The sequence below is a fragment of the Sphaerodactylus townsendi genome, linkage group LG14 (genome assembly GCF_021028975.2).
Source record: "Sphaerodactylus townsendi isolate TG3544 linkage group LG14, MPM_Stown_v2.3, whole genome shotgun sequence".
Lineage (NCBI taxonomy): Eukaryota > Metazoa > Chordata > Lepidosauria > Squamata > Sphaerodactylidae > Sphaerodactylus > Sphaerodactylus townsendi.
The window spans coordinates 41,888,694-41,900,352 of record NC_059438.1 but is presented as its reverse complement, the minus strand read 5'-3'; the positions used below and the strand labels follow the sequence as shown (position 1 = coordinate 41,900,352).

General features: G+C 47.4%; 1 protein-coding gene across 4 annotated transcripts; it reads right to left on the bottom strand.

Moving 5' to 3' along the window:
- Positions 1 to 309: 309 nt before the first annotated feature.
- On the bottom strand, positions 310 to 11,518 carry ATPSCKMT (ATP synthase c subunit lysine N-methyltransferase). 4 transcript variants are annotated; one of them, XM_048515588.1, is made up of 6 exons: positions 11,115 to 11,518; positions 8,688 to 8,758; positions 7,753 to 8,048; positions 5,804 to 5,941; positions 2,833 to 2,883; positions 310 to 1,127 (listed from the first exon to the last, which is right to left on the bottom strand). In XM_048515588.1, exons 3-6 carry the CDS (start codon positions 8,035 to 8,037, stop codon positions 951 to 953), a joined length of 651 nt encoding a protein of 216 aa, XP_048371545.1. In that variant the 5' UTR covers positions 8,038 to 8,048; positions 8,688 to 8,758; positions 11,115 to 11,518; the 3' UTR covers positions 310 to 950. The 4 variants fall into 4 exon arrangements, with proteins under 4 accessions (XP_048371545.1, XP_048371546.1, XP_048371548.1 ...); XM_048515589.1 differs by lacking the exon at positions 11,115 to 11,518 and adding an exon at positions 10,877 to 11,106; XM_048515591.1 differs by lacking the exon at positions 11,115 to 11,518 and adding an exon at positions 10,277 to 10,297.
- Positions 11,519 to 11,659: the final 141 nt, after the last annotated feature.

Genomic DNA, 11,659 nt, shown 5'->3' with positions numbered 1-11,659 from the left:
TTTCATTTTAAAAAATACAGTACATGTAGTTAAGGCTTCTGGTGTTTTACACTTACGTATTGTTCCCATAATATGTTTTGACCTCCCACCAAACTATTCTTGGGCACACTTTTTTCAAGAATCTTGTATGTTTTATATGTATGTAATGAATCTTGTATGTCTTGTATGTATGTAATGAAACTGAATCAAAAGGAGGGCACGCAGGGTTACCACAAAATGGGGGAAGGAATAAACTTTATATTAAAACATCACCTCTTCAGTTATACACAATCAAAATGCTCTAAGAAAAAAATCAGATATTGGAAGACACAATTTTAAACACAACTTTATTACATTTTGCTATACATTAAAGAGTTTATTAAAAACACTGTTCCACTTTGAATGTTTTTATCATCACATCTTACAATTTTAGCAACTTTTAAAAATTGTGTTCAATTTCTGTTTTACCCTAGAGCTTTTTCAGAGTTTGGGGTGGGTACGTTTTACTGTACAAATCTGAACCATCACTAGGGAAAAAAAACCCCAGGTACCTGCATTTTGCAGGGCTGAAGTCTTCCTTGATTTTTTTAGGACACCAGACACAAGTAATGCTTGTGAACTGCACCCCCTCCCCCGCCCAGTATTACTTCTGAATAGTTCTCATTAAACTAATAGAATTGTGTCTATCTAGAAAACAATTACATTCATAATTCAATGGGTTGGATCCAGACTTATGCCATTCAAGGAGCGTGCACTAGTGGATATTCCCATTTCCTCCACCTCGGTACAGTTCCTGTTCAAGAAAGTCCCATGAACATCACTTTGTGATTTGGGGGTACACTGGGGGTTTCTGGGGGGAAGCACAGAAGATCCACTGGCACAATCCTGCTTCATCTTGCATATGTTTGCATCAAACCCAAAGTCACTGGAACAATACGCATGAAACTTCAAGTAATCAGGAGTATGCTTGGTCATAGCTCTGCCGGCTTCTCTCCCATTCGGAAAGAGTCTGAATTATATCCCCACACTGTGTCAATACCCTCTCCGACAGTATGACTCGGCTTCCAACAGGGGAAAGGGAAACGACACGCAATGACTTTGGCTTCCAGCTGGAGTTCTTCTCCAAGCTTTTCCTCAAGTTGCAGCATCTGAGAAGGAACAAAAAGCATTTTTGGTGGTGTGGAGGACACGGCGTGAAGGCATAGAATACAGATATGAAACACTGAAGAGCTACATGACCGTGTTAAGTTGTGAATGGTCTTGGCAGAGAAGCCCCAGGGACTGCAAAATCATTAGGAAATGAAGCTGGAGACTATGGAACAGAACGAGCACGGACTTTCACAGTAGAGGCAAGAATCAAAGAATCTGAAGAATTGCAAATGAAGAGGGATGTTGAAGAATTAAAATAATTGATTTGCTGAACATCCGAGAGCCAGCATGGTGTAGTGGTTAACAGTGGCAAACTCTAATCTGGAGAGCCAGTTTGTTTCCCTGCTCCTGCACTTGAAGCCTGCTGGCTAACCTTGGGCCGGTCACATTTCTCTCAAGAACTCTCTCAACCCCACCTACCTCACACGGCGTCTGTTGTGGAGAGAGAAAGGGAAGGAGTTTGTAAGCTGCCTTGAGTCTCCTTAGAGTTGAGAAAAGCGGAATTATAAATCCAAACTCTCTTCTCTACTTTCTTGTCATTACTGAGCACTTTTAGAAGGTGGGAGGGAACCTGTGGGCTCTTGCCCAGCAAGGCTTCTGATTGGCCACCAGGGATCTGACTGCTGTGCAAATTAAAATATTGTTTCATTGGCAGCTGCCACCAGTGTTGGCTTTATTTTCACTCACTCCTTTTTCCCAGTGTTACCCCTTTTCTCCTGCAGCTGGCCTTTCTCTACGTGGCTGTCCCCCCTGCAGCAGCCATGTTCAATTGGCTCCGCCTCCTGTGGCAGCCATTTTATAGTTGTACCCATCATCCTGTGTCAGAATCCAAAAGATGCCCACAGGTTCAAAAAGCTGAAGACCCCTGCTGTATAGTATATAATATATATATATATATCTTCCAGTTTCTCCTATTCTACCACATCTATTAATTATATAATATAATAGCAAATAGGATGACATCTGTTCCCCCAAAGGAAGAAGAGAAGAAGAAGAGTTTGGATTTATATCCCCCCTTTCTCTCCTGCAGGAGACTCAAAGGGGCTGACAATCTCCTTGCCCTTCCCCCCTCACAACAAACACCCTGTGAGGTAGGTGGGGCTGAGAGAGCTCCGAGAAGCTGTGACTCGCCCAAGGTCACCCAGCTGGCGTGTGTGGGAATGTACAGGCTAATCTGAATTCCCCAGATAAGCCTCCACAGCTCAGGCGGCAGAGCTGGGAATCCAACCCGGTTCCTCCAGATTAGATATATAAGCTCTTAACCTCCTACACCACTGCTGCTCTGTGCCTCTCTAGCATCTAGCATTGAAAAAACTCTAAAGCATTTTGATGTCTGCCTGGAATCCACATGCGAAACATCCCAGTAATTAGAAAGAAGGGACATTGACCAAAATATTATGAAAAACTGGGTAAGAGAAGATTGTGTTAGGAAAAAAAAGTAGATTTCCAGTGAACATCCCCGTCTTTGACCATTCCATCCAACATTTTTGACTGCCACTGTTTAAAGAGAAAGATGTCAATAGGTGTTATCCCCACCAGTGGATTCCTTGTGATGGAAATAAGATATAAAGAAAAGCAAAGTGGTTAGATGAGTTTGTGATCAGGTCTTCCAGTTTCTCTTATTCTACCACATCTATTAATTATCAAGCATTTTAGCACATTCTGCATGTCCAGACAACTGATAGTAGAAAATCTGAAACTTACCATTTGGGGCACTCCAAAAACAACCACATTTGTATATTGGGAAAAACTGACCTATAAGAAACAACAACAACAACAAAAACCAGATGTTAATTTTTGCCCTCTCAATGCATGGGCTTGCCAAACCTATGCATACGCAGTTACGACCAAAAGAAATACCTGTCATCTACGATCCACGAGACTCTGCAGGTGTTAAACATACATTCAGTGCAGAGTTTCATCTCTGATAGGCCCTCTCTGTTTTATCCTCGAATTCAATGGCACCAAGGTACTATGTATTAAGGAAACGTTATGGCATTTTGATAGGCTTATTGTATGACGTTGTCAATTCTTTGCTGTAAGCTGCGCTGAGCTTGTTTGGGGAAGGGCAGCCAAAACCTAATTAATTAATTAATAGTTGCAATGGCCTGCATCCATGGTCTTCATTTCCTGGTCTGTAATCAGAGCTTGTGATTCTGTGCTACTGGTGGCACGTTATCGAGACAGGGAAAGAGGTTTAAGAGACTAGACAGCTAAGCAAATCAGGCAAAACAGTCCTGCCATGAATGAACAAGGAGTCCGGTTACATGCTGAAGGGAAAAGAGTTTATTGCAAAGGCAAAAGTGGAAACATTTAGCAATCGAGGGGATGTGTCAAATTAGATCAAATGCTGTGAAGAGCTGTATGAGCTAAGATAGACACAAAGAGGTGAGCAGAAGGTGTTGCTTTGCTTCTGGCTTGAACAACTTCACTGGAATTTTACCCTAGAACAGTGATGGGGAACCTATGGCACGGGTGCCAGAGGTGGCACTCGGAGCCCTCTCTGTGGGCACGCACACACAGAGTTTGTCATGTGGGGGGCGGAAAATCAACACCACCCCCCCACACACACACATCTAGGCTGGCCTGGGCCACTGAGCACGGCATGTGCACACCTTGGTGAGCAGGGAGGACTCGGCTGGCGGGCCTGGTGCCTGTGCTTCTGCCCGAGGGGGGGGGGGGGCAGAGGAGGCACAGATGCTAGAGAGGCACACAGCAGTGCACGCAGGACTTGCTGGAGGCTAGAGCAGGCTGGCCCTTGCTCGAGCGGGTGGGGCGGAGTAAGAGGGAGCCAACCGGTTTTTTCTAAACCAGGGGTAGGGAACCTGCGGCTCTCCAGATGTTCAGGAACTACAATTCCCATCAGCCTCTGTCAGCATGGCCAATTGGCCATGCTGGTAGGGGCTGATGGGAATTGTAGTTCCTGAACATCTGGAGAGCCGCAGGTTCCCTACCCCTGTTCTAAACTAAAACCTCAGCATTCAGATTAAATTGCCGGGTTGGCACTTTGCGATAAATAAGTGGGTTTTGGGTTGCAATTTGGGCACTCGGTCTTAAAAAGGTTCGCCATCACTGCCCTAGAATAGTAAGCAATAAAGCCCATGATGCAAAAAAATATATACAACAGGCTCTAGAAAATTAATTCTCTCAGGGCAAGAGACATGGAAGGGGTATATCTACAGGAAATGGCGCTTGGTGCAAATACTGAAATTGTGCCCTCCTCCACCCCACATCCCAGATTTGCTAAGGAGGGGCAGCAGGGTGCCTCTCTCCACCTTCATAGGAACCCCTGCCCCTTAGTCTGCAAGGTTGGAGTGGGGAGCTGGAAGGGTGGCTGTGAAGATGGGGTGCCTGCTGTGTGAAAACGGACAATGGGCTCTAGCGAGTGGGAAACCGCAAGTCAGGATGACACGGCCCCCACCCTTTCCCTTCTGTTCTCCCCTTTCTTCTCTGCCTCTCACTCTGCCATCCCTTCTCTTAATCGTCTCCATTTTTGCCTTAATACCCCCACTTTCTTTCTGGCCTCCGACCACAGTTCTCTCTTTCTGCCCTGCTGCCCCAGCTCTTTTTCTCTTTTCTGACTCCAGCTCTCTGTTCTCTCTGTTTCTGCCATCCTACCCAGTCAGTCAGTCAGTCAAGTATTTATTGTTTGAGCCATTGGCTATAACAATACAGAGATACATGCAGTTAAAACAGTAACTTAGTTAAAACAATAATTTAAATTAAAACAATAATTTAGTTTTACATTAAAATATAAATTATTAGTGTTCGCAATCTCTAAATTAAAATACCCCATCAAATACGTCAGATGTTTTTGCAGCTTCTTCAGCTCGTCTAAGTTAATCTCCAGTACTTTGGAAAATCAGTTCAAACAGCGCTTTAAATACTTTGCTCGTAATTTCCTAGCTGCCAGGGCAAAGAGAGCCATCTTATAAGAAACATAGGAATCCATATCAGATAATAAGAAAATCAGTTTCTCATCATCGGACAAAAAGGCTGTCCTAGGTAGTATTGGCTCCAAAAACCTTTTCCTTATTTCAGAATATAAAGGACAGGAGAGTATGTAATAAAAGAGATCCTCAGCCATCCTACCCCAGATTTTGTTCTCTCTTTCTGGCCGCCTGCCTTAGCTCTCTCTTTCTGCAACCCCCGACACTTATCCTCTTTTTGCCCCCACTCCAACTCTCTCTTTCTCTACCCCCCCCCCCCCCCCGCGCAATTCTTGGTAGCTTGCCTGAGGTGCTCTGGGAGGGAAGGTGAGGCCTCCCACAGCCTTGCTCTCAGTGCTTCAGCCGGAGGCGCTCCACATACGAGGTCTTCCTCCCTTCCCCAAAACAGCCTGGGGTGGGGTCACCTGTTCAGTCCTAGCCACTGGTGAGGACTCACTGCTGACTTACTTGAGAGTGGCTCAGGCAAATAAGACAGCCCTGAAAGGACCCCAGAGCTTTAAGAAGGTTACTGGCTGATTGAGGAGTCTGGGAGTTGTAGTCCCATCAGCCCCTCTGTACATGAGAAGTGGCAGCCTCTGAACTACATCTCCCAGAGACCTTCGCTTTTTCTGGTTTGTCATCGGGAAAACGCTGCTCAATTATATAGCAAGATGCCCAGTGTTGCACTGGTTTCTGTTCACCATGTTTAATTTGTATCACTGCAAATGCTATTCAGAAAGACGTACCTTCCATAAGTCTGAAATGTAAAACTTAGTATTATGATGCACTCCTGCTTTCCAAGCTTGGTACTGGGAATACCACACTAGCCAGGGATTCAGCTCATATCCAACGGCTTTGAAACCGACTTTTGCAGCTGCGATTACCTATAAGAGGAGAATTTGATTTTCCCTTGAGCAGCAGACATGGGCTCACTGCAGCACACCCTATTCAAGGGCCAAACTTAGGGACCACATAGAAAATAATTCCAAACATCACCAGTATACAGTAGTCTTTATGCTTCAGTAAAGGCGCTTCAGTTTTTAGCCATAACATAAATGCTTTTTCAGTTGTTCAAGCAATGGTCAACTTTATACTTAAATTTTTATCTGCCAATCTGTTCATCAGCAGTGTATGCGTGTCTCTGTAGGACAGAGTTTTAGCTTGTCAAAAGAAGAAGAGTTTGGATTTTATCCCCCCTTTCTCTCCTGCAGGAGACTCAAAGGGGCTGACAATCTCCTTGCCCTTCCCCCCTCACAACAAACACCCTGTGAGGTAGGTGGGGCTGAGAGAGCTCCGAGAAGCTGTGACTAGCCCAAGGTCACCCAGCTGGCGTGTCTGGGCATGCACAGGCTAATCTGAATTCCCCAGATAAGCCTCCACAGCTCAGACGGCAGAGCTGGGAATCAAACCCGGTTCCTCTAGATTAGATACACGAGCTCTTAACCTCCTACACCACTGCTGCTCCAAAAGAAGCAGTTATTTAGATCCTCTCGCAACCGTGGCAGCCGTGTTGGGAAGAGGCTGTGGCTCAGTGGAAGAGAATCTGCTTTGCATGCAGAAAGTGATAATCACCATTATATAAGATTGGCCAGTGGGAGGTGAGGATTCCCAGATTACAGGTAAGAGAAGGAGCTGGAAACTGAGAGGGAGGAGAGGCTCAGTAGAAAAGCCTCTGCTTTGCATGCAGCGTCCAAGTTTAATCTCTGGCAGCTGCCGTTGAGAGGGCAGGGCACATGTTGAGACCCTGGAGAGTAGGTGCTAGTCTGAGCAGACAAGGTCGACCTTGATAAAACAAGGGCCAAGAGGCAGATTCATATATGTTCGTGTCCGCATTTTAACCTGGAAAACCAGCATGCATCTCCACTGGAGACTGCAGCACCACCTTTCTCCCACCCCTTCCATTTTTTCTTCTTGTGACTGAATCAGCATTTCTTGTGACTGAACTTCTTCTGACTGAATCAGAAAGGGTGATTCTGCACAGGCCACGTAAAACGGGTTGAGGCCCTTTTTAAAAGCTTTTGGGTGTGAGGGGGTTCCCACGGAACTTGTCCCCCAAACACTTCTAACCCGTTTCATTGGTGGGAACCCAGGTTAAACTAAAATGGCTACATTAGTGTCTTTTCCCCTTTAACCCGGGCTGCGAACGCTTCCTGTGCGAACTATGGCAAGCAGGAAGTGTTCAATCCCCACCTACTTCCGTCCACCATTATGGTGGATTCCCCAGGCGGCTGCCATTGAGAGTGGATACCGGCTGCCATGCCATGTAGGTACGTGGGGGGATTCTTGGCTGGGCAGTTCGCACAGTGTTTCTGTGCAAATGGTGCTGCCTCCTGCCTCTGGGATCCCAGGGATCCTGGCTGGCCCCTGCAGTCACCCTGCAAAGGGGGACACAGCAACAGAAACCGGTCCCATGACCCCGTGTTGCCTATGCAGAATCAGCCTAAGTCTCTTCTTGAAAACCCTACAGGGTTGCACAAGTTGACTGTGACTTGACGTCACTTGGCACACAGACAATTTACGTTGTTAAGATTTTAGGTACATCCCTATTGTGAACTGTTTGCATTTGTAAATACTTGGCAATTCTAAACCATCTGAAAATCAAATAAACACCTTCAACATGGTGCCAAATGCCTCAGCATTCTCTCGCTTGGCTCTGCCCCCCGCCAAAGAAGCCACCAGTTGTCTCTGAACTTACGATGCGTCCATCACCGCTACCTATGTCCACCAAGGATCCGCTTCTTCCCTTCAACGCACTCAAGACATTGTCAATTTGCTTTGGAGTAGCAGGTACAAACGGCAGACAATGCTTCCTCAGGGCTGGAGCAACGAATGGGGTGGCAATCGAATACAGTACGACCAATGAGCCCCCAAGAATGCCAGTGGCCAATAAGCCCCAGTTCCTAAGTTGGGAGCCTTCATCACAGAGAATCAAAGGCAAAACATCTTGGCCTGGATTTCCTCCATTAAATGTTTTTGACATAACAAAAGCACCTGGAAAATAAAAAAAACACCAATTCCCTTAAAGTAAGGCTGATATCATTCGCTTTTCCATTTTATCCTCACAACACCCTTGTGTGGTAGGTTAGGCTCAGAGTGAGTGATCAGGTCAAGATCACACAGCAAGCTTCTATGGCAGAGTGGAGATTTGGACCTGGGTCTTCAGAGTTCTAGTTTGATACTCTATGATAGGGCCATGCTGGCAGGGGCTGAGGGGAATTGTAGTCAATGAACATCTGGAGCACCATAGGTTAGCCCTGCGTACGACATGCAAGACGAGACCATATGCACAAAACACACTGATATAGTATAACCAGAGGTGGCGAAATTTAGTGCTTATGTGGTTAAAAGGCATGGACAAGTAGGGCAATAAAAATAGGAACTTTGGATCAATGATTTTATCTTTTATTCAAATTTTATTCCAGTTTTTAACTTGAACTTATATTATAGTTTGGACAAACGGTCTTTGGAAACTGGTTACCGGTACCTCAATTTTATTTTGTATCTGGTCTGGAAATGTACTATCTGGATTTTATATTTTATATTTGATATTTTCTGGTCTTTGACCGACATAAAATATTGATTGACTGACAAAACACACTGATATAGCTTCCAGTGGCTTCTGCTTTTTACCTTAAAGCAGCGTGCGTGGCTTCTCAAAATTGCAGCTTCCCAGAGATTCTCCTCTTCAAGGATTTTTAGCCCTGTGGGAAGAAATGCAGCTTAATGAAAATGTTTTTTGGCAAACCAAAAGGCCCACAGGGAACACTCCTCCCTCTCCCCTACAGATACTCCATACCGAATTTGGACCCCTCTTCCCCCCATGGATTGAGTAAGGAAATAAAACTATCTGCAGAGGGGGAGAGTGACTGGCTCAAAGGAATTCATGGCAGAGGAGAAATCTGACCGAATAATTCGAAATAATTGTGCTAGGCGGGAGCTAGCGGATGCGAGAGAGGATGAGAAGTAATCCCTCTTTGCCGCCATCTCATAGGCCAGTGATGGCGAACCTTTTCGAGACCGAGTGCCCAAATGGCAACCCAAAACCCACTTATTTATCGCAAAGTGCCGACACGGCAATTTAACCTGAATACTGAGGTTTTAATTTAGAAAAAACGGTTGGCTCCAAGGCGTGCACTACTTGGGAGTAAGCTTGGTGGTAGTTGGTGGCTTTGCTTTGTAGCAACCATGCAACTCTTCCAACGGGTGAATCACAACCCTAGGAGGGTTTACTCAGAAGCAAGCCCCATTGCCAGCAACCGAGCTTACTCCCAGGTAAAGGATCGCGCGTTAGTTCTTCCCATGAAAATCAGTGGGGTTTAACAGCGCTTAACAGGGTTACCTACACTGCTTCCCCAAAACTAGGTCTTAGGTTTAATGCTAATAATCGAGCCCAGGCCAGCCTAGATGTGTGTGGGGGGAATCTGTTTGCGCGTGCCCACAGAGAGGGCTCTGAGTGCCACCTCTGGCACCCGTGCCATAGGTTCGCCACCAGTGTCATAGGCCTTAATAAAAGTACACGCGGCCTCACCAAGAGACTTCCTCCATACTCACTCTAGACCTCTGTGCTCCTTTTTCATTTGGCGTAGCTCCTCAGTATACCAAGGAGCCAGCCGAGAACTGGGGCGCAGAGGACGCCAGGGAGCAATCACCTCAATGGCATCGGAGAGCCTGGAATTCCAGTCTTCCACCTGCTCATCAATGGGCTCAGGGTCCCGCAGAGCATTCAGGAATCCAACAGGATCCATAAGTCGCTGCGGGTGGACAAAAACCAGCCTGTCGCCTAGACAGGGTTGGCGTGGCAAGCCCATCTGAACTTTCAGGGCATAATGGTCAGACCATGGCACTCTGTCCACAGAGGATACGACCTTATCAACCAAATCCAAAGCGTGAGCCACCTGTGAGGAGCCGCACCGCCGCAGGTTGGGACCAGTTTCACTTCCGGATCAACTGCAAAGGAAGGCCCGTGTAGAGCAAGTTACAATAGTTAAGAAGACCAAATCCAAAGTGTGACCTGCCTCATAGGTGGGGCCAGAGCTCACCAAGGAGAGGCCGGCGCCGGCATGGATGACACCAGGTCCACAGCCACTGAACAGGAGGCGGCACCCACGCGCCGCCATTTTAAATTAGGACCCTTCAGCCCTGCTCACCGCTAATTCTGCACTAGCCAACTACATATTATAGAGAATTCACATTTGGAAAAGTTATGATCAGATTCACACCTTTTTAACTCAACTCCTTCCTTTTTTTTTTACACTGGAAATTTACACTCAGAAGAGTGGCGATGGAGGGTTCACACCAGCCATAGTGCTGCTTGGAGGCGAAGGACGAAAGGCGGGCGGGACACGCACAGACGCGGCCTCCACCCAGAGGTGGGATCCAGCAGGTTCTCACAGGTTCCCGAGAGTAGGTTACTAATTATTTGTGTGTGCCGAGAGGGGGTTACTAATGGGTGATTTTGCCACGTGATTTTTGCCCTAGTTACGCCCCTCCTCCCAGCAGTAGCGCGCAGAACTTGAAGCAGTCTAGCAGGAGGTGCACCGGTGCGCGTGGCAGCCTGCGCCTGCGTGCATTAGTTTCCCGCCCAAGGACCGGCGCAGCGGATGCGTCCTTGCCACAGCCCCGCCCAGGAATGCCCTGCCCCCGGAATGCCCGGCCACGCCCACGTCGCGCCCCGCCCAGCCCCATTGGTGCTACGCCACAGTTTGAATCCCACCACCATGGGAACCTGTTACTAAAATTTTTGGATCCCACCACTGCCTCCACCCCCGGCAAAGGTGCTGCCTTACTCCTAAGTAACAAACTCCGTGGCCCTTACTTACTCCGGAGAACTCGAATTAAGGAGGTCGGACCAAGAAAACCGACCCTGCAAGGGAGGGGCGGGCGGGCAGCCGCTGGGATGTACCATGGTGCCCGCGGCCGGGAGCGTTAACCGGCGGAGGCCGAGCCCCACGGCTGCTCCTCATCCGCGGAGGAAAGAGGGAGGGAGGGAGGGAGGGAGGCCACGCGGCTCAAAACTTTCCGGCTTCAACGGGAAAGCAAGCAGGCAATTTTCCTTACCTCAACAGTCTCTTCGCGAGGGCGGAAGCTGCAAAGCCGTGACGTCACAGGACGCCGCACGCGCCCGTCTTCCGCCCGGGAGCTCAATGGCTGCCCTTGGCCTTCTTTCGGACTACCTTGCAGGGAGGTTGTAAGGATAAAATAGATTAATAGAAGAATAGACGGCATGTATGCGCCTCGGAAGCCAGGTGAAGGATAGATGGAATAGAGGCGGGTCCCGCTGTGGGGCTTGAAGAGGTTTTACCCCAAACAGATACCACAATAAAGATATTCGGAGACTCTTAAAGAGGGGCGATGTGACAGATTTTAAATTATTTCATTTTAAAAAATCATTATCTTTTTATCACTCCCGGCGCGTGCGCAATACAATAGAAAAGGGGAGCTTATTCCGCCTCCTCATAGGCGATGTTGCGTGCGCAGCCTGAGGGCGGAGCAGAGCGGTCTTCAATTTGAAGCCTGAAGTTCTCTCTGCGTTTCTCAGCTCTCCGCCCCATCCGTCTCTACGGAGAAGTTCCACTGCGCATGCGCACCATCTTTCCCTTATA